This window comes from Salvia miltiorrhiza, chromosome 1, assembly GCF_028751815.1.
Source record: "Salvia miltiorrhiza cultivar Shanhuang (shh) chromosome 1, IMPLAD_Smil_shh, whole genome shotgun sequence".
Lineage (NCBI taxonomy): Eukaryota > Viridiplantae > Streptophyta > Magnoliopsida > Lamiales > Lamiaceae > Salvia > Salvia miltiorrhiza.
In genome coordinates, this window is record NC_080387.1 from 55,257,588 (window position 1) to 55,280,417 (window position 22,830).

The 22,830-nt window shown below is 39.4% G+C and overlaps 4 protein-coding genes and 1 non-coding gene across 11 annotated transcripts; 3 read left to right on the forward strand and 2 right to left on the reverse strand.

The window, feature by feature from the left end:
* The first annotated feature begins 7,231 nt into the window (after positions 1-7,231).
* TRNAL-CAA (transfer RNA leucine (anticodon CAA)) lies at positions 7,232-7,315 on the forward strand. Its single transcript has one exon. It is a non-coding gene; the product is annotated as a tRNA-Leu (tRNA).
* A 359-nt stretch (positions 7,316-7,674) lies between these two features.
* On the forward strand, positions 7,675-9,482 carry LOC130995204 (cysteine protease XCP2-like). Its single transcript, XM_057920364.1, has 4 exons — positions 7,675-8,354; positions 8,550-8,785; positions 8,878-9,018; positions 9,120-9,482. Exons 1-4 carry the CDS (start codon positions 7,883-7,885, stop codon positions 9,333-9,335), a joined length of 1,065 nt encoding a protein of 354 aa, XP_057776347.1. The 5' UTR covers positions 7,675-7,882; the 3' UTR covers positions 9,336-9,482.
* On the reverse strand, positions 9,439-12,208 carry LOC130995213 (increased DNA methylation 3-like). 5 transcript variants are annotated; one of them, XM_057920389.1, is made up of 4 exons: positions 12,146-12,208; positions 11,906-11,935; positions 10,337-10,698; positions 9,439-9,854 (listed from the first exon to the last, which is right to left on the reverse strand). In XM_057920389.1, coding segments are annotated over exons 1-4 (660 nt in total). In that variant the 5' UTR covers positions 12,148-12,208; the 3' UTR covers positions 9,439-9,588. The 5 variants fall into 5 exon arrangements, with proteins under 5 accessions (XP_057776372.1, XP_057776402.1, XP_057776361.1 ...); XM_057920419.1 differs by having other exon boundaries at positions 11,831-11,935; positions 12,146-12,197; XM_057920378.1 differs by having other exon boundaries at positions 12,128-12,182.
* Positions 12,209-13,002: 794 nt separating this feature from the next.
* Positions 13,003-15,899, forward strand: LOC130995225 (uncharacterized). Its single transcript, XM_057920423.1, has 5 exons — positions 13,003-13,484; positions 13,928-14,270; positions 14,471-14,739; positions 14,846-15,042; positions 15,279-15,899. Exons 1-5 carry the CDS (start codon positions 13,160-13,162, stop codon positions 15,720-15,722), a joined length of 1,578 nt encoding a protein of 525 aa, XP_057776406.1. The 5' UTR covers positions 13,003-13,159; the 3' UTR covers positions 15,723-15,899.
* Positions 15,900-18,495: 2,596 nt separating this feature from the next.
* On the reverse strand, positions 18,496-22,310 carry LOC130995232 (AT-hook motif nuclear-localized protein 10). Of its 3 annotated transcripts, none has more exons than XM_057920437.1 (6): positions 22,103-22,310; positions 21,132-21,645; positions 20,037-20,089; positions 19,494-19,625; positions 19,172-19,333; positions 18,496-18,893 (listed from the first exon to the last, which is right to left on the reverse strand). In XM_057920437.1, the coding sequence occupies exons 2-6, from the start codon at positions 21,598-21,600 to the stop codon at positions 18,657-18,659; spliced, it is 1,053 nt and encodes a 350-aa protein (XP_057776420.1). In that variant the 5' UTR covers positions 21,601-21,645; positions 22,103-22,310; the 3' UTR covers positions 18,496-18,656. The 3 variants fall into 3 exon arrangements, with proteins under 3 accessions (XP_057776420.1, XP_057776429.1, XP_057776438.1); XM_057920446.1 differs by having other exon boundaries at positions 21,132-22,023; positions 22,103-22,284; XM_057920455.1 differs by having other exon boundaries at positions 21,132-21,834; positions 22,103-22,258.
* Between the last annotated feature and the right edge of the window lie 520 nt (positions 22,311-22,830).

Below are 22,830 nucleotides of genomic sequence, written 5' to 3' on the forward strand. Positions count from 1 at the left end.
GGACAAAAACGTGAGAACGAAATGAGGTTGAGGCGTTAGTGTGTTAATACTGTTGTCTCGGTATACACGAAGGAGAAATGGTTCAAAGACATCAAGTTCTACCAATTCACCAGTATATCCGATAGTATTAACTAAGGATGGTTCAAGGCCGCAAACCACCTATTCTAATGCACTAAGGTCTCTTGAGAACAGAGCTTGTGTCTGCATTTGCATTTGGCTATTTCCACTCATGTGGGGGATTGTTGGAAATTGGTTGTAAGTAACCAATGTTTGATAATTTTTCGAGTACCGAAAACATTTAATTTAGCAGAATTAAATGGGACATGATCGATCTACGTTCCGAGTAGATGATCGTAGTATATTTATTTACTCAAAACCAATTTCCGGTGAGTGAGAAATAATTATTTAAAGTTGGGTACTTGAAACATGGAGTTGTGGGAAAAGATAAGCATTAAAGAAGATTTAATGCTTATCCCATATTGATTTGTGGATAACATTTAAGACATTATATAAGTTATTACATCAGTGCATGTAATAAAACTGTGTGCACAAGTGATGGGTTGCAAAGCCCATACGCGCGCGCCGCCGCCGCCTTCCCGGCTTCGGTCCCCGACCTCGGCCGTGGACCTGGATCTTGGCAATTGGTTCTTGGGCTGATCTTTGGGCATGCCCTTAGCTCCCAAAGGACCAACGATTTCTCGGTCCAAAGAACGAGGCCCAATCGTTTGGGCCTACACGTGCACAAGGGGCTCGACCCGACGGGAGGACCCGTTGGTCTCCCAACTAGAAGCTTCCACACCTCCATAACTCCCGTCATTATTGAACGTCATTATTGGACGTGAGGGAGTTACAACGTAACTGCCGCCATTACTGCCGTCATTATTGGACGGGAGGAAGTTACAACGTAACTGCAACGTAACTGCCGTCATTATTGGACGGGTGGGGGTTACTTGGTAACTACCGTCATTATTAGACGGGATCCTCCATAAGTGGACTGTGCCTATAAATAGGACAGCCACTCCATGCATCCACACACAAAATCTGCATTCTAGCATCCACATACTCTCTGCACTCATATAGTCCAGAAGCACTGTTCTCGTCTCGTTTAAGTTCGTTGGAGCTCGTTGGTCTGCGGTGCTGCTACCTACGAGACGAAGCCGTTTTATCTTTGGGGACGACACGCCAAACCGAGAGCACTACCGGGGCGTATCTCGTCTTGCGGAAAGAGGATCCTCCTCGACTCGGCTGCTTTTCCTGGTTTTGTTATTTTATAATCTCAATACAGTTTTTGCCTTGTAATCTCATCTCCTACATTTCTGGTTTCATTGTAACGCCCGCAAACTTATATTCCAACAATATTTTAATTATCATTACTTTTATGTAAGTCTAGTTTTGTTTGCATCGAGCCCATCTATTTTTGTTTTTCTCTCCCATGTGGCTAACGATACCTACAAAAAAGCACATTGAGATGTAGTCACTACAAGCTTTGTCCCTGTCAACAAAAAATTGGAAAAAAAAAGGAGCTCTCTAATTTTATTTATTTGATAATTATTTAGAGTGAGTAAAAATATGCTCAAATGCATGTCACAGCCTCCCCAACATGGCAACATCTTCGAAATTCATAAAACTTGAACAATATATTTATCGCATGTTGTTTGTAAACTAGGCCTATAATTAATAGTAAAGGTTTAAATAGAGGATAATAGTTTTGTTTCATTAGATTGGTTCGTATCATAAATATTAACTTCTTGTGACAATATTTATGGTAAAAGTTATAAGTCAAATATTTCAAGTTCAAATTTTATTGACTTCTAATTAATTTTAGTCTATCACGTTTAGTATTCTACATACGATTTACTTAACCAGTATAATCTCCAATTCTACAATTATAAATTCGTAATATGGTTAAGGCAATCAACCCAAAACATATACTGCACTCCAAAATCTTCGTTGAATTTGATGAACATTTTGTACCGAAAAATTTCACATAATAAATTACGTCCCTTATCTCAATTCAATATGTCACATTCTTTATTTGGATCACTTCCTAAAATAAAAAGTTTTACATAACTCATTATTTACACCATGTCTACACATAATTATATATCTCTCATTCTTATTCAAAAAAGAAAAAAACTTTATTTTTCTCTTCTATTTTTTTGATAAATATATTAATAAAAATAATTACTTTCTCTTTCATGTTTTATGATTAACTATCCGTTTTTTAATATTTACGCTCCAGTCTTGTGGCCTTTTGAATTGAGATCGAGAGAGTGCATCATCAAGAACAAATCAATATTTCAAAGATGAAATATTTTTCCACTAAGATAAATGCATATCCTAAGAAATTTAAAATAATTTCTCTTGTTTCAGAGAATTGGATTAGTTGTTGAATTTCGAAGAGTTGTGAATATTAACAAATCTAACATATGTACAATTACAAAAATGAAATTAATACGGCTCGAATTATTGCAAGAATTATTGTACGAAACTTATTGTTTCAATCATGAACCTCTGATTTCTCTCTCTCTCTCTCTCTATGCATTGGGACACCGCTAGTTTTCGTACCATCGAATTGAATGCATGGGAACCTCTCTCTTCTTCTCTAAATTTAAAACTCGTGCATAGTTGACATTTTGTACAAAACTTGTCTTCACACGTCTCTTAAATGCTCATTCAAAATTTTATAACGATAAACTTTTTGAAATGAGACATTTCTTTTTTTTTTTTTTTTTGAGGGAAAGAGAGATATCTTATTGATCACATGTGCATGGTAAATGGAAATGACCCTCCACAGCCAACGCGGGTTCATTCCAAACATGGTGTGACTGAAAATCTCTCGAAGCCTTAGCTAGAAAGTGAGCTATAGCATTACGATCTCTTCGAACATGGTTAAGGTGGAGATCCGACAGCGATGACAATTCCTGACGACAAAAGGCAGCAAGAACGCCCATCTCAGAAATGTTCCTTTCGCCCGAGTCAATCACATCGCAAGCCTGCTTGCAATCGGACTCCAACCTTCCGTGGGAGAGACCTTGATCTTTGCAATGACAACGCCTCTTTTATCCCCATGAGCTCGCCTTCAACAACTCTGTGCAGACCCTGAATCCGGAGAGATTTGCCAGCAACGAAGTCACCATTGTGGTCACGAATCACAATCCCGATGCCGGTGGCATTGATATCCGCAAAAAAGGCAGCATCCACCCCACAAAGAAAAGTACCAGGCGGCAGAGGATGCCACCCAACGCAGCTGACAGCAGGGCGCCCCGTAGAGATGTGTGTTGCGTGCTTCTTCCTTGCTAGGATCCAGTCCATCCGACACTCAATGGCCAAGGAGAAAGAGCGACCGGGAGAGGGATAAGCTCCTTTAAAAATAACACCGTTTCTGTCCTTCCAAATTTGCCACATCACCATGCAGACCTTAGCTTTCAGCTCCTCGTTATTGCTCTCAATAATCTGGAAGAGAGCCTCCGCAAAAGACTCACTGCTGTTAGTAATATAGTGTATGAACTGGTGCACGTTGCCCTCGTTCCAGCAGGCCTCCGCAAACGGGCAGAAGAAAAAAGTGTGCCACAGATTCTCATAGCTAGACTTGCACGTCTCACATTCTCCACCAACGGTGACTCCGCGAGACAATAAACGTTCCTTTGTAGGGAGATTATTTCTCGCTGCACGCCAAAGGAAATGCTTCACTTTTGGTGGGACGGTGATCTTCCAAAGCTTATTCCAACGGCCTTCAATGCTATGCGAGGTGTCGAGGGTGAGTGAGCTCGCCAGTTTATACGCCGACTTGACAGTGTACCTCCCTTTCTCTTCAAAGTGCCACACCAACTTGTCCGGACCAGGGTTGGGAGGGAGAGGGATACCGAGAGCAGAATGGGCATCGTTCTCGCCCAGCAGACCAAGCAGCAGCTCCGAATTCCCACTGACCAGAGGAAGGATTCATAAGGTCGCAGATGAGAGTTCCTTCGAAACCCGGAGGGCAAGCAGCGGTGACCCGAAAGGAGTCATCTTTACGAAGCCAAGGATCACCAAACACACGGACTGTTCTTCCGTCACCAATTCTCCATCGGACCCCTCTTCGAACCAGGTCCTGCGCAGAGAGAATACTTCGCCATGTGAAGCTAGGGCTGTGGCCAATCGAGGCCGTGAGGAAGTCACCCTGCGGGAAGTACTTCGACTTCAGGACCCTACAGGCTAGTGCATCCGGGTCCTCAAGAAGACGCCACCCCATCTTGCCGAGCAGAGCTAAGTTGAGTAGTTGCAAACTCCTGAAGCCGAGATCACCCAAATTTTTGTCGACGCACAAACGGTCCCATTTCATCCAGTTAGTGCCACGACCCGAGCCTCCCTTGTTGCTCCACCAGAAGCTATTCATGAGCCTTTCCATGTCATCCGTAAGGCTAGTGGGTAGAGAGAATAAACCCTATGCAGTAAGAGGGAATGGCTTGGGCCACTCTCTTGAGCAAAATTTCCTTCCCGGCCTTTGATAATTTCTTGCCTTGCCACCCTTGAATTTTACTCCACATACGATCTCAGAGATATTGAAAAATCTCCTTCTTTTTCCGTCCCACAAGAGAAGGGAGCCCGAGGTACCGCCCCGTATTCAAAGGGGACGAAACGCCGAGGATCGAAGACGTCTCATTGCGAGTTGCGTCGCCCGTGTTGGAGCTAAAGAAAATCCCGGAATTTTTGATAATTGATTGCTTGATGGCTATATATGGAACTATCATGCAAGCTCGCTACGTATTCTTATACGTAGGGATGGATGAGTTATACCGAGAATGTTATCTTTCGCGAAAAATGATAGTGATTGCATAAGCCAATATATACTATTGCATAAACTATAGTATAATACTGCATAAATTTTTTACATGGGTTCAAATCCTATTGACTGTAAATGGATTTACAGGTCAAGTTCAATCCAGATGATAGTCTTGACAAACTAGAAGCTAGGCTAGTTGCCAAAGGCTTTCAACAACTAGGAGGTTAATTTTGATTTCCTTAAAACTTTCAGCCCAATCATCAAGCCAATGTCTGTAAGATTGCTCTTTTCTCTTGCTGTGTCTTTTAACTGGGACATTCGACATATTGATATAAATCTAGACAGGTCTGTTTACATGAGACAACCTCCAAGATTTGAGAATCAACAACATCCAGACTGTGTTTGCAAGTTGAAAAAATCCTTGTATGGGCTTAAGCAAGCTCCTAGAGCTTGGTATATATGAAAGGCTTAAGACTCATTTTCTCAAGTATTGGTTTCAACATTCAGCATCTGATCACTCCTTTTTTATGAGAAAGGCTGGCAGCTTATTATTGGTCCAAATTTATGTGGATGATATCTTAATAACTCGTGAAGACCCTCAACTGGTGTAACAGTTTATTCACACATTATCTCATGAGTTTGCTCTAAAAACACTGGGTAGTGTTAACTTCTTCCTTGGTGTGGAGGTATCCAAGAAACAGAATGAGTTTCACCATTCTCAAACCAAGTTTATTAGAGATTTGCTCACAAAACAAACCTTCTTAATAGCAAACCTCAACCTTCTCCTTATGATTCAGGCACCAAACTCTATAAGAATGATAATGCACTCTTCTCAAATCCCATTCTTTACAGAAGCACCATAGGTGCTCTTCAATACCTCACTGTCACTAGACCTGACATATGCTACATGATAAATAAACTCAGTCAATGCTTGGTGAGATATCTTAAAGGCACTCTTAATTACTCTCTTCGGTTCTCCTCTACACCTTATCTCACACTTACTGCATTTTCTGATGCGGATTGGGCTGGATCTTTAGATGATCGCAAGTCAACTTCGTTTTCTTGGGTCCAAATCTTTTATCTTGGAGCTCCAAGAAGCAGGGTGTTGTCTCACGCAGCTCCACTGAAGCTGAATATCGCTCACTCACTGATACATCCATGGAATTTGTTTGGATAAAATCCTTATTGCCTGAGCTAGGCTACAACTTATCTCAGTGCCCTGCGATTTGTTGTGATAATAAAAGTGCAACTGCCATGGCTTCCAATCCGATGCTTCATGTCAGAACCAAGCACATAGAGATCGATATTCACTTTGTTCGGGACAAAGTTATCAAGAAAGAGTTAGATTTTCAACACATCTCCACCACTGATCAAGTTGCAGATATGCATGCTCACAAAGTCGGTGTCCATCTCTCGGTTTCAATTGTTACTTGCAAAGTTGCCTTTTGATAAAGGTTATTTTTTCTGTTTTTTTGGGGTTGTATTCGAAACAGTTAAAACAGAATAGTATAGAATAGCTCAAGTTAGTTATGATGACATGTAAAGCTATTAGTGAGGTTAGGAAGTAGTTAAATTATAGTCATCTCTTTCTTGTAATCTGTTATATATACAGCACAATTCATATGAATGAAAAATCGGTTATTTTCTGCAAATCTACTCTCTCATTCGTAGCTTAGCTCATATCTAACAACCCCTGTATATATATTCGACTAGAGGAATTTCCTATTAATCCAAATAATAGTTCTAATAAACATTCATTTCTTTAGATTATGCACGACATAATAGATACAGTTGCAACTTTCTTTCTTTTTTTTTTTTTTTTTTTTATCAAACTGTTGAGGTTCAAACCCAATTAAATGGTCGAGATCTCTCTCTCCACTAAAATGATTGTATTTTTTTTTGTTGCTTTTTTATTATTTTCTCATTAAATTTCTACTTTAAGGATGTGTTTGCTTTGATGTATAAGGAACGAATATGTTTTATTATCACTTTATACTTTATTTGTATTTATGAAATAGAAAAATTCGGATATATCCTATAAATTTTAGGTAATATCTCTTTGCTTGAGTTAAAATAATGAGATAAATATATTTTCATTCAAAATAAATAACATATAATTCACATTTTAAATGAATTTTTTTTAACTTTATTATGTTACCCCTCTATTTAGAGGATAAAAAGAAAAACACTCCCGAAGAAAATGATACTTTTCCCCATACCTCTATCAAGAGGATAATTTTAACGTATCACGTATGCACTCACTTTGGGGATGAAATATTAACTCATAATAATATCAATATGTATTTATATATTGAATACTGATTTCAAATGACTTTTTAAAAATACGAGTAATTATTTGTTTTTGTTAGGACAGAGTAATCTCTTTGTTTATTGTCGAATAATAATTTATCTAATTTGCACCAGATACCGATATTTATAGCTATTAAAATTATAAAATTTCATCAAGTCAGGATGGCCGAGTGGTCTAAGGCGCCAGACTCAAGTTCTGGTCTTCGCGAGAGGGCGTGGGTTCAAATCCCACTTCTGACATTTTATTTTCTGGTTTCTTTTTGGCGATTGACAATCTAATAAAATAAAGATTTTCTGTTTATTTTCTGGTTTCTTTTTGGCGATTGACAAATCTAATAAAATAAAGCACAATACAATTTAACTTTTTAAGAACAATTATCATACACTCAGAGATATATGAATTTGAATGGAAGTCTTTTTTAAGAAGGGTTGAATGGAACAGTCTTAAATTTGGATCAAGACTGATCCAAACTCAAAATAAATAGTTGAAAAAAGAAGTGTATTGATTTGGTAAAGGAGAAAAAAAAAAAGAAAAAAAGAAGGAATCACAACATGACTTTTTTCGATCTAATTAATTGGGATTTTGTCAGGAAATTATAACATCCTCTCTCAGCTGAGACGTTGTGTATTATCATCATCACCAATTTTGGAAACATGCCTACCTAAAACTATGAACTAAGCTTAAAGTCTTAGACACCTTCACTTGAAAGCAACAACACTTTCCCAACACTAATCTTACCTATAAAAACTACTCAATCACAACTCATTTATCATCAATATCTCCCAATTAAATCCTAGCACTAAAGCATGGCTCTCACTTCACTTCCCAAACTGTTATTTCTTGCAGGATTCATCTTCTTCTCCTCCTCCTGCGCGACGGTGTCCGCCCGCGACTTCTCAATCGTGGGCTACTCGCCCGACGACCTGACGTGCATCGACAAGCTCATAAACCTCTTCGAGTCGTGGCTCGACAGGCACGGCAAGAAGTACGAGAGCATCGAGGAGAAGCTGCATAGGTTCGAGATCTTTAAGGATAACTTGAAACATGTCGATGAGAGGAATAAAGTTGTCGCCAACTACTGGCTCAGCTTGAACGAGTTCGCGGACATGACCCACGACGAGTTCAAGCAGAAGTTCCTAGGGCTCAAGGTCGACCGATTGCCCCGGAGAAACGAGTCCCCTCAGGAGTTTAAGTACCGGGATTTTGAGGGCTTGCCTAAATCCGTCGACTGGAGGAAGAAAGGAGCCGTTACTCGTGTCAAGAACCAAGGCTCGTGTGGTACGTGTAAACGGATGCATCTTCATCCCGTATTCTATTCATAAAAACTTTTGTAAGACAGTCTCACGGGCTAAAGCCTGTAACATGGTACCTATATTTAGATCCAAACTCATAACCAATGGCATGTTTGTAATTTTGTTTGTGTCTGAATTCGAGTACGGGTACTAACTCGGGATTCTTGAACTGCAATCGCAGGCAGTTGCTGGGCATTCTCGACCGTGGCTTCGGTGGAGGGCATAAACCAGATCGTGACGGGTAACCTAACCGAACTGTCGGAGCAGGAGCTGATCGACTGCGACACAACTTACAACAACGGCTGCAACGGAGGCCTCATGGACTACGCGTTCACCTACATCGTCTCCAGCGGCGGCCTTCACAAGGAAGAAGACTATCCGTACCTAATGGAAGAAGGAACCTGTGAAGAAAGCAGGGTAATCAATCTGAGCCAAACCCTATAATAATCAAGAAAGTAGCTAAGATTTTCAATGTAAATTTAACATCGTTTGCAAGAAATGTTTTTCAGGGCATGTCGGAAGCAGTTGCCATTAGTGGATACCACGACGTACCTGCCAACGACGAGCAGAGCCTGCTGAAAGCGCTGGCCAACCAGCCCTTGAGTGTGGCCATCGAGGCTTCCGGCAGAGATTTCCAGTTCTACAGCGGGGTACGTTCTCACACACGCCATTTTCTTACAAGGATTGGAGCAGTAAGTATCATAGATCATACATTTACATAAGGATTTTGGATTACCTGGATTGATTGCAGGGGGTGTTCGACGGGCACTGTGGGACCGAGCTCGATCACGGAGTGGCGGCCGTTGGATACGGGACGAGCAAGGGACTGGACTACGTCATTGTGAAGAACTCTTGGGGGCCAAAATGGGGGGAGAAAGGATATATCAGAATGAAGAGAAACACAGGGAAACCTGCTGGAATCTGTGGCATCAACAAAATGGCCTCTTTCCCCACCAAAAGCAAGTGAAGTAGATAGCAATCTGTGACAATTCTGTCCAAAATTCACATGTATTTCAAGAATAAGGAGATTTTTTACCTAATTTCTCTTTTTTTCTATTAAAGAAATGTAATTTTGTTGAAAATTATACTAGAAAATCTCATTTCTCTGAAGAAATACATGTTCATGAACAATTCCAACATAGCAAGCAAGCACATGGCCCTTTGAAAAGGGTGCCAGCATAGATTACAGCAGATTAAGCAAAAGATGAGCAGTTGATATATTACATTAAGATACAAGATTCTACTTTACTCAGTACTTTCCAACGAACACCTTCAAAGATGCCATCTGGTCTGAAATGGGGGAAGAACAACCTAGGATCGACGGGCCCTGGCAGATTGAAGAAGAGCGTGAAGGGTCCGGGGGGGGATTGTTGCTGAAATTTCATTTCATATACTCGGGTATATTTTTGGACGATTTTTCCACCAGTCGATGTCACACCTCGAACACAGACCTTCCCATCCCTTTGAATCTCACAGCTGAATTCACCTGATACAGGTAATTAAGTGAGAACAAAATCATGTTAGTATAAAAAAGAAATATTATGGAGTATTCAAAATGCTTCATAAACAGACTTTACTTTTGTTTGAATTTTGAAAATTAATGCAGAGGTTTCAACACGAAAATATTGTCGCTAGGTTTGTCTTTCTCTCGTGACGTTCTAAACAGAAACGGAAATATATGATGCCATCACAGAGTTTGATACAATTTGCCATAACAATGTGGCAAGGACTTTATTCAACAATCTGTTTATGGCACTCTGTGCATTGATACATACGAAGAGTAATTGTATTAAATTCTCTGCACATGTTGGATCCAAAAATGAGAAGGTAAAAGACATTACTTTGCATAAACCGTTCACATATACTCATCGGTAGTATAGGTACTTTCAACAGCCAACCAAAATTACAAGAAAGCACAATATAGAAAAGTACATATAGAATAAGTCACAGAGGTGAAAAGATATTTACCGGGATCTTTCTTGACGCCAGGGAGAGCGATACAAAAATAATATGCAAATTTGCTCTCACCAATGTCTGCGATACCAATAGGTGGTCCAGTCCCCCCTCTACAAGCTGTGCCAGTCAAGACGACAGACGTATTCGAACACCATTCTTCCACCTTTGGAACAGGCACGAGGGGCAGAGCAAATGGCTGGGCGGGTTCACAGGTCCTCGGATATGTAACCAACTGCATAGAATCACAATGGCGCGTTTCTTCCCCTGCACCTTTGCAGTTATTCGGGTCCACTATCCCGCCATCTACATCCATTGGAGATTTACTTCTTTTCCATATGATTTTCTTTATGTTCCCAGTATTCGAGCTATCCATGCTGATATTTAATAATTTTCAGGAGCCATGTCATCTACCTCAACAACGACTTGATTCTACAAACTATCGTGATACTGATAAATGGCATAAAGAAAGACATTTTTGGGATTACAAAAGCAGAAAAAGTGAACCGCTTGTATACAATCCTGCACATAGAGTTTAACCCTTCAACTCGTTTGGAGTTAACTGATCGGATTGGTATAACGACTGCGAAGGGTAGATGAATAACAACCCCCCACCCGGGTCCATTCATTAGGGTTGGGGATGAAAAATACCAATCATAAACAGCCGTGCATGTGAAGCCACGTCGTTTATGTGGAGAGGTTGGTTATTGGAACAGACATATGCCAACGGGCCCCTTTATAAATCCCTTTATTATGATTGGGGATTCCAGGCAAACAGAAGCTCCCATGCAATGCAAACAAAGCTGAGAAAGAATCTTTTGAAAGCGAATCATCTAGCTCATATACTAAAGTCGAGTTATAGTGATCCAGCCCTATTTAAGATTGATTTACAGAAAACATGATAAAAATTTATTTGAATAGAAAGCTTAACTCTGATCAATGTTGGAGATCAATCTCTATGTTCTTAAAAGCTCTATTACTGAAAAAGCTCGGTAGCAACTGCGGGTTTCCCTCGATAGAAAATCTGATGTGGCGCCCACACAACCACCCCCACACCATTGGACAAGTTAATTAGGCTTCCTTAAACCTAAAACCACAATCCGCAATCTACATAACCAACTCAACTCTATGCCACCTAAAACTCAAGTAACATTAGAAAAAAGAAAAAAAAGGGCTTCACACGAAATTACCAAGGATCATTAACATATGAAAAAAGCTTCCATTATACCACCACCTTGAAGAATTTCTTCCCCACCCACCCACAAAAATCAATATTTTTTTATGTCTAAGTTGACACATTTTTCGTTGTTCATTTCTTGGCAACAAGATTGAATATTTTGTTTCTGTTTTTTTAAATTGAGCTTTGGGTATAATTACATACCAACCTAAGTAAGAAAAGAACTCAGCGCAATGCCAGACAAAGATGAAAATCATGGAAAACCAAAGATTTCAAGAATTGAAACGACAGGAACATTAAAGCTGTGGAACAAGGAATGCAAGAAGAATTACCTGTTGAAAACTCAAAAAGAGAGATGGGTTTTTGTAAAATTGGAGCAGAAATGTGGTCTGCGGAATTAGACTCACCGAAAAAGACGCAGTAGTGCTTCTTCTTCCCTGCAAACGTGACAACATCAACGAGAAAGCAAGGAAAACATCACCAAATTTATTTACTATTCTTCCATATTTTACTCAATTTTAACATAAATCGAGATGCTTTAGTTACATAAATTAGTGATTCCAACAAGTACTGTATACCCTTCACAAAATAAAAAATGAGTACTGTATAAAACACAAAATGACACCAACATTAGAGGGAAGCCTAACATTGTAGTGCAGTTCCCGAGAAATATTGTAGTACTATAATTTGGTTAATTGTGAAATAAATGCATATCTTGTGTGTGTTTTCACGACTTTTCTGTACAGGGCGCCTTCTGTTTTATGACAAAACATAAAATATGATGAATAATGTTTTAAATATAATGGAAAAAATTCTTACTCCTTATTTGTTTTAATTCAATTCATATATTATCAGTAGGTATTATTGTAATAATATTCATTTTAAATTTTAATATGATGAATTGTATTTTTCACCTTACAAATCATGAGATTAGAAAAAAAATGAGAATTATATATATAAAAAAAAATCCTTATTTTATATCATTCATTTTTATATAATAAATTTATAACAAAAGAAAATGCTAGAAGTTGGCAGATAATAAAAGCCAACCTTATTCTCTTAATTATGAACAAAATATAATTGCAATATTTACGAAGTATTTCCTTTGTCGCTAAAAATTATAGTCCAATAAAGACAACATAGATTTTAATAAAAAAAGTATGCTAATAATTGTTTTTGAATGGAGATTGAATTTCATATCTTTTTGTAAATAATGAGAGGAAGTTTGTGAAGTCATTTTTTAATTTTAAAAAAATCCCAAATTTTAAGAAATCTTGATGTGACAATAAAATTACAATTTTTAGGGACGGATGAAGTAATTTTAATGCATAGAAAAATATTATTCCCTCCGTCCCACTTCAAATGACCCTATTTCTATTTTGGGTTGTCCCACTTCAAATGATCCAGCCCAAATTTAAAAATATCTAACACTACTTTTTGGATGGTTCCATCGCCACTTTACATCTTTATCATATATTTCTTAATTTTCATGTTAAAAAAATTTAGGGCCATTTGAAGCAGAACAGAGGAAGTATAATTTTGGCCATGAAAATGGATATCAACCCCTAAATATTTGCCCAAAAAAAATACAATTATGTTAATTTTCCATACAATCCGCACAAGAAATTCTGTATTTACCAAATTTTGTACTCCAGTATTTGATGCCCCATGTTACCCAAATGCCACGTGTCCTAAAAAGAGAAAAAGGCACCTTCACAAACAGACTGGAAGCACAGAGAGTCGACTCAGGTCATTGTGGCATTTTCGCAAACAGATTGCGGGATTTCAATTTCAAGATGCATTTGAGCGAGAACGAGGGGATAGAAGGCAAAACCTTCGTGGTCACCGGCGGCCTGGGCTTTGTGGGCTCCTCCCTCTGCTTCGAGCTGGTCAGACGAGGTGCCTATCGAGTCCGGGCCTTTGACATTCGGGCCGAATCACCCTGGTCCGACGCTCTCCATGATCGCGGTGTTCGTTGTTTACAAGGTCTGCTTCTTAATTTTTCATTTTTACATATGCCCGCCTGTGTGTGTAGCAACTTGTGAATCAGTCAATTGAGAGTGCTAGTAGCTGTGTTCGTAGATGCAGACTTGTTTGAAGTGATTTTGATGCATTTTAGGGTTTTACATTAGCATTATTCTGTTTTTAGTGATAGAATGGACATGTGGAGCTGCAGTAAGTAATTGGGATCTCGAGCTAATTTTGTTTTCTTAATTTTGAGTGATGTCAACTGTGAATTCCTCCCATCAATTACGATTTGTGAACACATATGAGATGAAAATGCAAGATTTAATCTGGTCAACGGCTTCACGGATAATAAAATGTGGCTTGATTTAATTTTTTGGCTTATTAAGCAAATGCATAATCTTGATATTACTTAAAGTAGAAATCATTGTTTTCCAATACATGTGAAATGATGCATTTATCAGGGGACGTTTGTAAGAGAAAAGATGTTGAAAAGGCTTTACAAGGGGCAGATTGTGTTTTCCACCTTGCTTCATATGGCATGTCGGGCAAAGAAATGCTTCAGTATGGCCGTATCGATGAGATCAATATAAATGGAACCTGCCATGTCTTGGATGCTTGCCTGGAGCATGGGGTGAGCAGACTTGTTTATGTCAGCACGTATAATGTTGTATTTGGTGGGCAAGAAGTCATAAATGGAAATGAGGCGTTACCTTACTTTCCTATTGATGATCATGTAGACCCGTATGGCCGCAGCAAATCCATAGCCGAGCAGCTTGTTCTCAAGCACAATGATCGATCCTTTAGGTAAGTTTTTTGTATTTATTTTCCCTGCCTAAAAGTATGATCCAAAAGGACTGGTATGACAAAATTAAACTTTTGTTGCTAGCCCAATCTGATTTTTGTAAGATTAGACATTTGATACACTTCTCATTCTTGAAGCATTCAAAACCTCTTTAAACTCATTGGGTTAATTTGAAATTTGGTTTGATTCCATGGCTGCACAGAAAAGAGAAAGGGAAGTTATACTCCTGTGCAATCCGCCCTGCTGCTATATATGGGCCGGGTGAAGAAAGGCACCTGCCTAGGATCATAAAACTTGCGAAGTTGGGTCTTCTACCGTTCAAAATTGGTGATAAGAATGTGAAATCGGATTGGGTCTATGTTGATAATATTGTTCTGGCAATGCTCCAGGCTAGCATGGGCCTTTTGGATGATATTCCTGGGAGAGTAGGACGGCCTGTTGCTGCCGGCCAAGCCTACTTCATTTCGGATGGTAAAGTTGGTCAAAATGTTGATATTTAGTTCATTTATGCCCTCATTTCCTCTCAGAAGTCAATAATTTTTCTTTTCATCTTAGTTGTTTCCCTTATAATTGACAGGTTGTCCAGTCAACAGTTTTGAGTTCCTCAGGCCACTGCTCGAAGGCTTGGATTATGACTTGCCTAAACTGACACTGCCCGTCTCCCAAGCTCTTTTTCTTGGAAAGCTTTTCTCAGTGTTCTACTCGCTTTTGTATCCGTGGCTAAGCCAGAGGTGGCTTCCTCAGCCTCTGATCCTTCCTGCTGAAGTCTACAAGGTGCTACCGCTAAACTTCCTGCTATATATACTTTTATTCAACTTGTGCAATAATGATATACATATTGCTAAAGCATTCCCATGATTTGAGCCTTAAAGATTCTTGACATTATTCTCTCTCTCGTACTAGCCAGAGGCGTACTTGGCATAGGATAAGTGGTTCTTTGCCATCCCATTTTGACGTTTATACGCAAATATTGTTAACTACAAAAAATACTTATATCTATTTTTTGGCAGGTTGGCGTGACCCATTACTTTTCGTTTCTCAAAGCAAAGGAGGAACTGGGCTATAGGCCTCTGGTTAGCCCTCAAGAGGGTATGGCTGCAACCATCGAATACTGGAAGGAGAGGAAGAGAAGAACACTAGACGGTCCGACCATATACGTGTGGGTAGCTGTCGTGATTGGAATGACAATGATGTTCTGTGCTGCGTGCTTGCCTGACTTCGGCCCCGTTCCCCTGATAAGAGCGATTTGCCTTTTCTTTCACCGCTCCATGACTGTGATACAAGTAGTCTTCACGTTGGCTGTTGCTCTACATATTGGCGAGGGTGTTTACGCATGGCAACTTGCAACAAGATGTGATCCTGCAAATGCGACAGGTTGGTTTTGGCAAACTCTTGCTTTGGGATTCTTTTCATTGCGTTTTCTACTGAGAAGAGCTCAAACGAAGCCTAAGTAACATCTCCTCTGCGGACTTGACTTATGATTGGATGTATTTGTTTCTAAGTTACTACAAAGTTTTATTCTGACGTGAAAAGAATATGATATTGGTATGATAAATACTTTTCTCGTTTATTAAGTTCCTTGTAATGGGAGACTACTCATATCACAAGATCAATGATTGATGATGATTGCATGTAGAGCTGTCAAAGGCACCGGCTTGGTTTGGCCCGGCCCGACCCCACTGCGTACAAGGAAAATCCAAAACGTCTTTGTTGTTGTTGGGTTTTTTTTTGGGTTAATGGCGCCTAAATTACCCAATTATAGCCGAATTCGGGTCTAGGTACCAAATTTTAAGGTCTGTAATGAATAATACTAAACTTTCAATTTGTCTGATTTAGATGTTCCGACCAATTTCCGACGAGGGTAATTTGGGGATTTTGCATACGTGTCAAATTAATGTTGAGATGGCATCCATGTGTCGTCCAAAAAATTAAAGCATAAAAAATTACTACAACCATGTGTCAAATTAAAACATAAACAATTACACACACACTCACACACAGCACCCCAACCCTATTACCCTCTCCCAATTCGCACGTACACCAATTGGACTAGGCAGCGCTGCTGTCACCTACCGACCTCCGGCGAGGAGCGGCACAATGAGCTTCGACCTCAGCCTCGCGGTTTATTTTTCGGCGAAGCTCCGCCTGAGCGCCGCCTCCCCTTCTCTCTTCTCCCTCTGCCCTCTCTCAGACTTAATCGCCCAGCCAGCTACCGCCCGTCTCTCTAGAGGCGGCGCCGCCCTCTGCAAAACCCTAGGTTTTGCCCCAATTCTCCGCTCCATTCCCGGCGACTCAGCCTATAGGCCGCACCTCCACCTCCCCATTTTTCTCCACCGCTCAGCCCTAGTTCCCAGATCTGGTCACCATCGTCCTCTCGGACCACTCCCCACATCGTCCTCAAATTGACGGATTCCGCGCTCAATTTGGCTACTGTTTTCAAATATGTGGTGGCTATGTCGGTTAGGGATTCGAGCGCTGACCTCTCAGCTCCTTTGTAGCCTATCAATTAACAGATCAGCGCCACTGCCACTCGAGCTATGCTAAATGAGAATTTCAGCGCCGTCGTGGCGCTAGTGATTTTCTCTTCTCGCATTGATACTGGCGAATTGGGGGAAACTAAATATTTTGCATCCACTCCCCACGACGGGAACCTGTGGTGGCAGGCGTGGTGGTTGTCGAAGAAAACAATAAGAGGCGATGTTTGGTGGCGGCAACTGTTGGCGGGAGTGCAGTGATGTTATAGAGATGCGAAAAGGCTTTTGGGGGCGGCGATGGGGTGGAATGTGGCGGAAGTGCAGTGATGTTCTCTCCCCCGTTTCTTTTCTAGTTAAAAAACGACATAGTTTTAAACTAAGTAAAACGACTATGTTTAACTATTATTCTGGCGACTCCACGTAAGATTTCCAGTTGTCCATGTCATCAATTTTTCGCCGAAAAATTGGCCGGAGTATCTAAATCAGACCAATTGAAAGTTTAGTATTATCCTTTACAGACCTTGAAATTTGGTACCCAGACCCGAATTCGGCTATAGTTGGATTATTTATGCGCCATTAACCCTTTTTTCCCTCAATTAATGGAATTTTTTGGTTATCCTTCTCACATTTTGTCGTTTTTGTAATTAATGGGATTTTTTGGTTATCTTAGGGATGTCAATGCAGCCCGAAACCCGTGGGCCGACCCGAATAACCCGACAAAATTAGAGGGTTAGGGTTGAAAAATTACAACCCGAAAAAACCTCTAGCCCGCACCCGACTAACCCGGAACCCGATAGGGCTAGCCCGAAAACCCGGTGAGCTGACGGAATTATGACTGATGCATCCAGTTACAACTTCTGTTATGTTTAGATCTATGGTATTTGCTTAAATATATAAATGTAGCCTCATTAAAAAAAGTGAAATTAATTAGTTAGAATATATATGTGTGTGTGTGCAATCTCATTAAAAAAAGTGAAATTAATTACGGATTTTTTGAAGAAATTGATTATTAGTATCTCATTAGTTAGAAATTAATTATCAGTATCGCATTTTAAAGTGATACCATTTTTTTTTTCTGTCAATGAGACGTGCATGGCAAATCCACTAATTATTCGGTAATAATCCAGATTGATTCTAGTGCATTGATAGATGTTAAATTTACTATCTCATTTTAATATAATTTTGTTTATGTAATTTTGAATATCTTATATTTTTGCATTTCATGCTTTGCTATATAATTTATATCTTTAATATCTATGTATATTTTATACATTATACATTAGATCATTAGGAATAATAAAATACAAATGATAATTTTATTTTTACACCTTTAACCTGATTAGCCCGATGGGCTAGCCCGAAACCCGAAAGTTTAGGGTTGAAGATTTACAACCCGAAAAAATCTCCAACCCGATTAGTCTGCACCCGACTAATTCGGAACCCGATAGGGCTAGCCCGAAAACCCGGTGGACTGGCCCGATTGACATCCCTAGTTATCTATACGAGTGTTGTTAGTATTACATTTTTACAATGGCAGATAAAAGCTCATTTTTATTGTTTCGTCCTAGGCCTTCTTTTGTCAAGAACAAACGGCTATATTTTTAAAAATATACTGTAATTATTATTAGAAAAATACATAATAATAATTCACATACGCCTAACACTAATTTATTTTAAGTGACTCGAACAGACGGCTACATAGAAATAAGTAAGGAGTAGAAAAATTGCGGCAGTGGCAGGAGTTGCGACGAGCTAATATGAAATAGTTGTAATTAGTAGAAAGTAAGTAAAGTAGGCAACACCTGACGTGTGAACCGATGAAGGAGGTGGCTAATTCTACAGGGTGCAAGTGCATTCCTACATACTACAAATCAACAAGAAATACAGCTCTGATTAGAAATTATGCAGAGAAGATCATTTCCAGGGCATGGCAGACATGGCATGGGGGTGGTTGTTGCATGCACCGGAGCTTAGATTGAGCGGGCTGGCGGCCCCACCGGAGGACTCGCTGAACGTCCCTCGTGAAGGCGAGCTGCTCGTGCCGCCACCTCCCATGTTCACTTTTGGAGGAGCAGATAAAGGCTCCATGTAGTTTGCTGCTGCTGGTTTTGGCTCTTTCCGACCATCTGCTAGAAAGCTTCCAACTATCACCTGCAGTATAAGAAATACAGCTTCTGTAAACACGGCCACTCTCGTTGAAACTACACAGAGATAATGCGCAATCTCCATTTTCTCGTGCTACCCGTGAATTCGGAATATATAACAAGTCAGGATACAAGAACATCCTAAGTCGAAACAACGAGGGTAGGAAAGTATCTGAACCATCATAGCACGAAATGGAATATGTGAAATGATAGTTATCGTCAGAAAATGACTGCATGTTTTAGCAACTCAATTCAAGGAGACACATTTTTCAGAGAACGATCTACCTGGACAGGGGAAGCTGCGATTAATAAACCAGCCACGCAGCCACCAAACACCCTTCCATCCGGTCCAGATAACGTTGTGCTTAAGCCACCGGTTCTGCTTTTGTGACCGCCAACATCTGATAGCATGAATGAGCCCGACAGGGACAAGATGTCAAATCGCCCCTACATAAACAGAAAGAATAACATTAGCAAATCTTGATCAATTGGATAGGAGAATGCTACCAATATAATATCAGCAGTTTATGAATAAAACCTAGAAATAGAGGATCCTTAAAATAGCATTAACCAGTGCAGGGAGAGCAAAGATATAGTCTACACAAACCTCGTAAGTTGCGGTTCCACCAGATGTTGCAGCTTGGCGGAGTGTCACGTTTGATATGGCACCATTTGCAGATAGGATACAAACAGCCCTTGGACCATTTTGAGAAAATGCCATTACTTTCGAAGAAACATCCTGAAACCCAGTAAGAATTAATCAACATATGATGATGCTATTTCTCTTTGATCCATTGACATTACTGAGTTCTAGTTCCATATGCATATCAAGACCTCCTCTCATGGAAAATCCCAATTCAGACATACCAAGAGGAGAAAAAAAAAAACTCCGCTAGAACTGCATCGCATGCACCAAATTTGAAAAAAAAATATAAAATACAAAGCAAAAAATAGTAACATACAAAGCAATCCACATCACTACAAATCTGGAAAAATATGAGTTCGTGTGAGTCAAAAGTTAGAATTAGATTAAGTCATGGGTGTTTTTATATGGTAGGATTCAAGATATTCTTTAGAGCAAACAGATCCAAATGGACATGAGCTATTGAGCTCTAAAATTTGTAGAATGATATTATTTTAAATTCTCAACCTCTCCAGCCTTCACATTGATTACATGAGGTATAAATCCAATTCCTGTTGAACCTGCAAGCATGACTTTGTGTGAGCATTTCAAGCTATAAGAAGATAACAACATAATAGTAACAATGATAATGGTATGGAAAAGTAGAAGCTGCAAATGAATAGGGAGAAAGTCAAGAGAAAACAAATAAATAAATAAACATTATATTCCCTCCGTAAAACAAATCCTAGGGGAGGTCAGCACAGATTTTAAGAAAAGTTGGTTGTGTATTTAATGAGGGGAGAAAGGACCCCACTAAAAGGGGTAATAGATTTTTCTAAAAAAAAAAAGGGTAATAGTTAGTTGATTATTTTCAAAAAAGGGTTGAGACATATTTTTGTGGACTGACAAAAATGACAAATTATGACACATTTTCGTGGACGGAGGGAGTAATAAAAAGAAGCTTGCTCGACTGTGTAGTACAACAATCAAATTACAAGTTATTCCCACTGCCCTGAAAAATAAACTTTAGAGAAAGAAAAGGAAAACGTCAAAAGAGCAGACATCTTGACCTGGACAAGCCAAGACATGGGTGAAAATATTTCCCAGACATCTTGACCTGGACAAGCCAAGACATGGGTGAAAATATTTCCCAGAATAAAAATAAAAGAGGAGAAAAGAAACTCATAAACACAAATAAAAATAAAAGAAAAAAGAAACCACCTTGCATTACAGACAGAGACAGCATTTACACTAATTAATTAAGACAAAGCAAGTTTAGAAGGGGGTATCTAGGTAATTCTATAATTTTAGAATTCTTGAGTGATCAGCTTCAGCAAATGACCATTTCTTCCCAATACAAAATAGCATAAAATAGCACGAAATAAAATCAAGTTACGCCGCTAATACCAATTTACAGTTCTTCCCAGATTAACTAAGATAAACTGAAACAGAAGAATTACAGAAGTAAGTGACACATTTCAAAAACACATAAAAAAATCAGAAGAAGAATATACCCAATTAGAACCCCAACTGCATCGCCAATAATCATAGTAATATTTCCCAAATTCGTTAGGTCAATGGCACCAAATTATTCCAATCAAGATCCTCAAACACAATATATACCTATAGCTTCAATTTGCTTTTTCTTGTTGCTCGAACCAGGGGGCCTGCCCCTTGGCTTCTTGGCAGTGGGCGAGGCCGAGCCACCCACTGGGTGCTGCGCCTCCGCCAAAGGGGGAGCGGAGGGCGGAGAAAAATTATCCGTCTGCGGCAAACCCACACTTATTGGCTGCGGCCCAGAAGCCATCACCATGGCCATGCTGCCATCCGTCCCATATTTCCTCGGTCGACCCCTCTTCCGCTTCTGATCGCCTGAGCTCAAATTCATTCCTTGCTTAGCCACGCCGCCGCAAGGGTCCGGCTGGAACGGCGGCGACGCGCCAACAGCTCTGTAGGCGCCTTCGGCGGCGTAGGGCACGCGCATTTGCTGATCCAGCTGAGGCTGAGAAGCCGACGGATGCTGCGCCGGCGTGATTGTAAACGGCTCGCGGTTGCTCATCACGGCGGCGGAGGCTTCGGATACACCCGACATTATTCCGGGTTTCCGAAATTAACCCGGAAGCAATGCAGCAATTACCTATGGATCAGAAGGAAACATTGCGGTAAAACTTTGCAGAGATCTTCAGCAGCTGAAGAAGAAGCTCAACTTAACTGATTTCATTCGGCGTAATGAAATCATAGCTCATCCAGTGCAACAACTCGGAATTGGACAGCTCAAAATCGTGCGAAAAAATTCCAAAATTTTGCTTCGAAAAAGAGGGGGAAACTGAAATTCAGTAGTAAAGAAGGCAGCCGTAAACGATAAGGCTTTTTTATGCAGTAAAATTTTGAGTATTTCAGCAGAATTCCACCGAATTTTCCAAGGGATCGAGCGAAAAACAACTGAAGGAGCTCGAAATTAAACCCCGAATAAGATAAATAGTTTTCGAAAATTCCTAATTCTCGCCATTTTCCCCTGTAAATAATAAATACCCTAAAAATCACATAATAGCGCAGAAAATCAACAAAAATAAAGAAAAAATCAGAAAACTTACCAATAAATAGAGAAAATTTTGTGTGTCAGCCGAGAATTAGGAAGATCCAAACGCGAAGCTAGGGGATTTTTAGGGATTGCGAATACAGAAAATAGGGGTTTTTTTTTTGCAAAGAAAAGCTTTTCTGTAATGTTAATTTATTTATAATTACGAGGGACAGTTTTCGTTAGAAGTTATTTTCTTTTTCAATTTCCTTTTGCCTATTTTTGCATTAGCTATACACAATAAGGAAGGAAGGTTAAAATAATTACAAATTCACCATTACTCTTTACGTATTTGTATGTATGTACGAAATTGCGATTGGCCCCAATATTCTCTCGGTTTTAATTTATAAAAAATCAAAATTATATTATTATGATTTCAAACCATATCATGAAAATTAATGTCAGAAATTATGTTAATAATTTTCTTTACAATTTTATATTAGGCCCAAGTTTTAGAAAATATTTTCTTAGATAAAATCTTCCTCTATAGATGATACTTTTCCAACTTCATACCAATAAATATAATGATCGGATTTTAATGTGCTCGTATTATTAGATTTAGAGTCTATCAACCATCTTATATCATGTCAAAAAAAACATACTATTCCTGTGAGTTTCTTATGTAAATGGGAATTATCATTATTAGGTGCAATCCCTGTATATATTTGAAATAATCGTTTTGTATCTATAATTCCAAAAGAAAAGAAACAAACTTTTAAAATTAACATTACGGTTGGTTGAAGT

Coding starts and splice junctions, on each gene's coding strand:
- LOC130995204 (XM_057920364.1), top strand. CDS start 7,883: ATGGCTCTCACTTCACTTCCCAAACTGTTATTTCTTGCAGGATTCATC. Junction 8,786..8,877: donor GAACCTGTGAAGAAAGCAGG/GTAATCAATCTG, acceptor AATGTTTTTCAG/GGCATGTCGGAAGCAGTTGC. Junction 9,019..9,119: donor ATTTCCAGTTCTACAGCGGG/GTACGTTCTCAC, acceptor GATTGATTGCAG/GGGGTGTTCGACGGGCACTG.
- LOC130995232 (XM_057920437.1), bottom strand. CDS start 21,600: ATGTCGGGTGTATCCGAAGCCTCCGCCGCCGTGATGAGCAACCGCGAG. Junction 19,626..20,036: donor TCAATGTGAAGGCTGGAGAG/GTTGAGAATTTA, acceptor ACTGGGTTTCAG/GATGTTTCTTCGAAAGTAAT. Junction 19,334..19,493: donor GTGGAACCGCAACTTACGAG/GTTTGTGTAGAC, acceptor CTGTTTATGTAG/GGGCGATTTGACATCTTGTC.
- LOC130995225 (XM_057920423.1), top strand. CDS start 13,160: ATGCCCCATGTTACCCAAATGCCACGTGTCCTAAAAAGAGAAAAAGGC. Junction 13,485..13,927: donor CGGTGTTCGTTGTTTACAAG/GTCTGCTTCTTA, acceptor TGCATTTATCAG/GGGACGTTTGTAAGAGAAAA. Junction 15,043..15,278: donor TTCCTGCTGAAGTCTACAAG/GTGCTACCGCTA, acceptor ATTTTTTGGCAG/GTTGGCGTGACCCATTACTT.
- LOC130995213 (XM_057920378.1), bottom strand. CDS start 12,147: ATGTTAGGCTTCCCTCTAAT. Junction 10,699..11,905: donor GCACTACTGCGTCTTTTTCG/GTGAGTCTAATT, acceptor ATTAAATATCAG/CATGGATAGCTCGAATACTG. Junction 9,855..10,336: donor TGGCGTCAAGAAAGATCCCG/GTAAATATCTTT, acceptor TACCTGTATCAG/GTGAATTCAGCTGTGAGATT.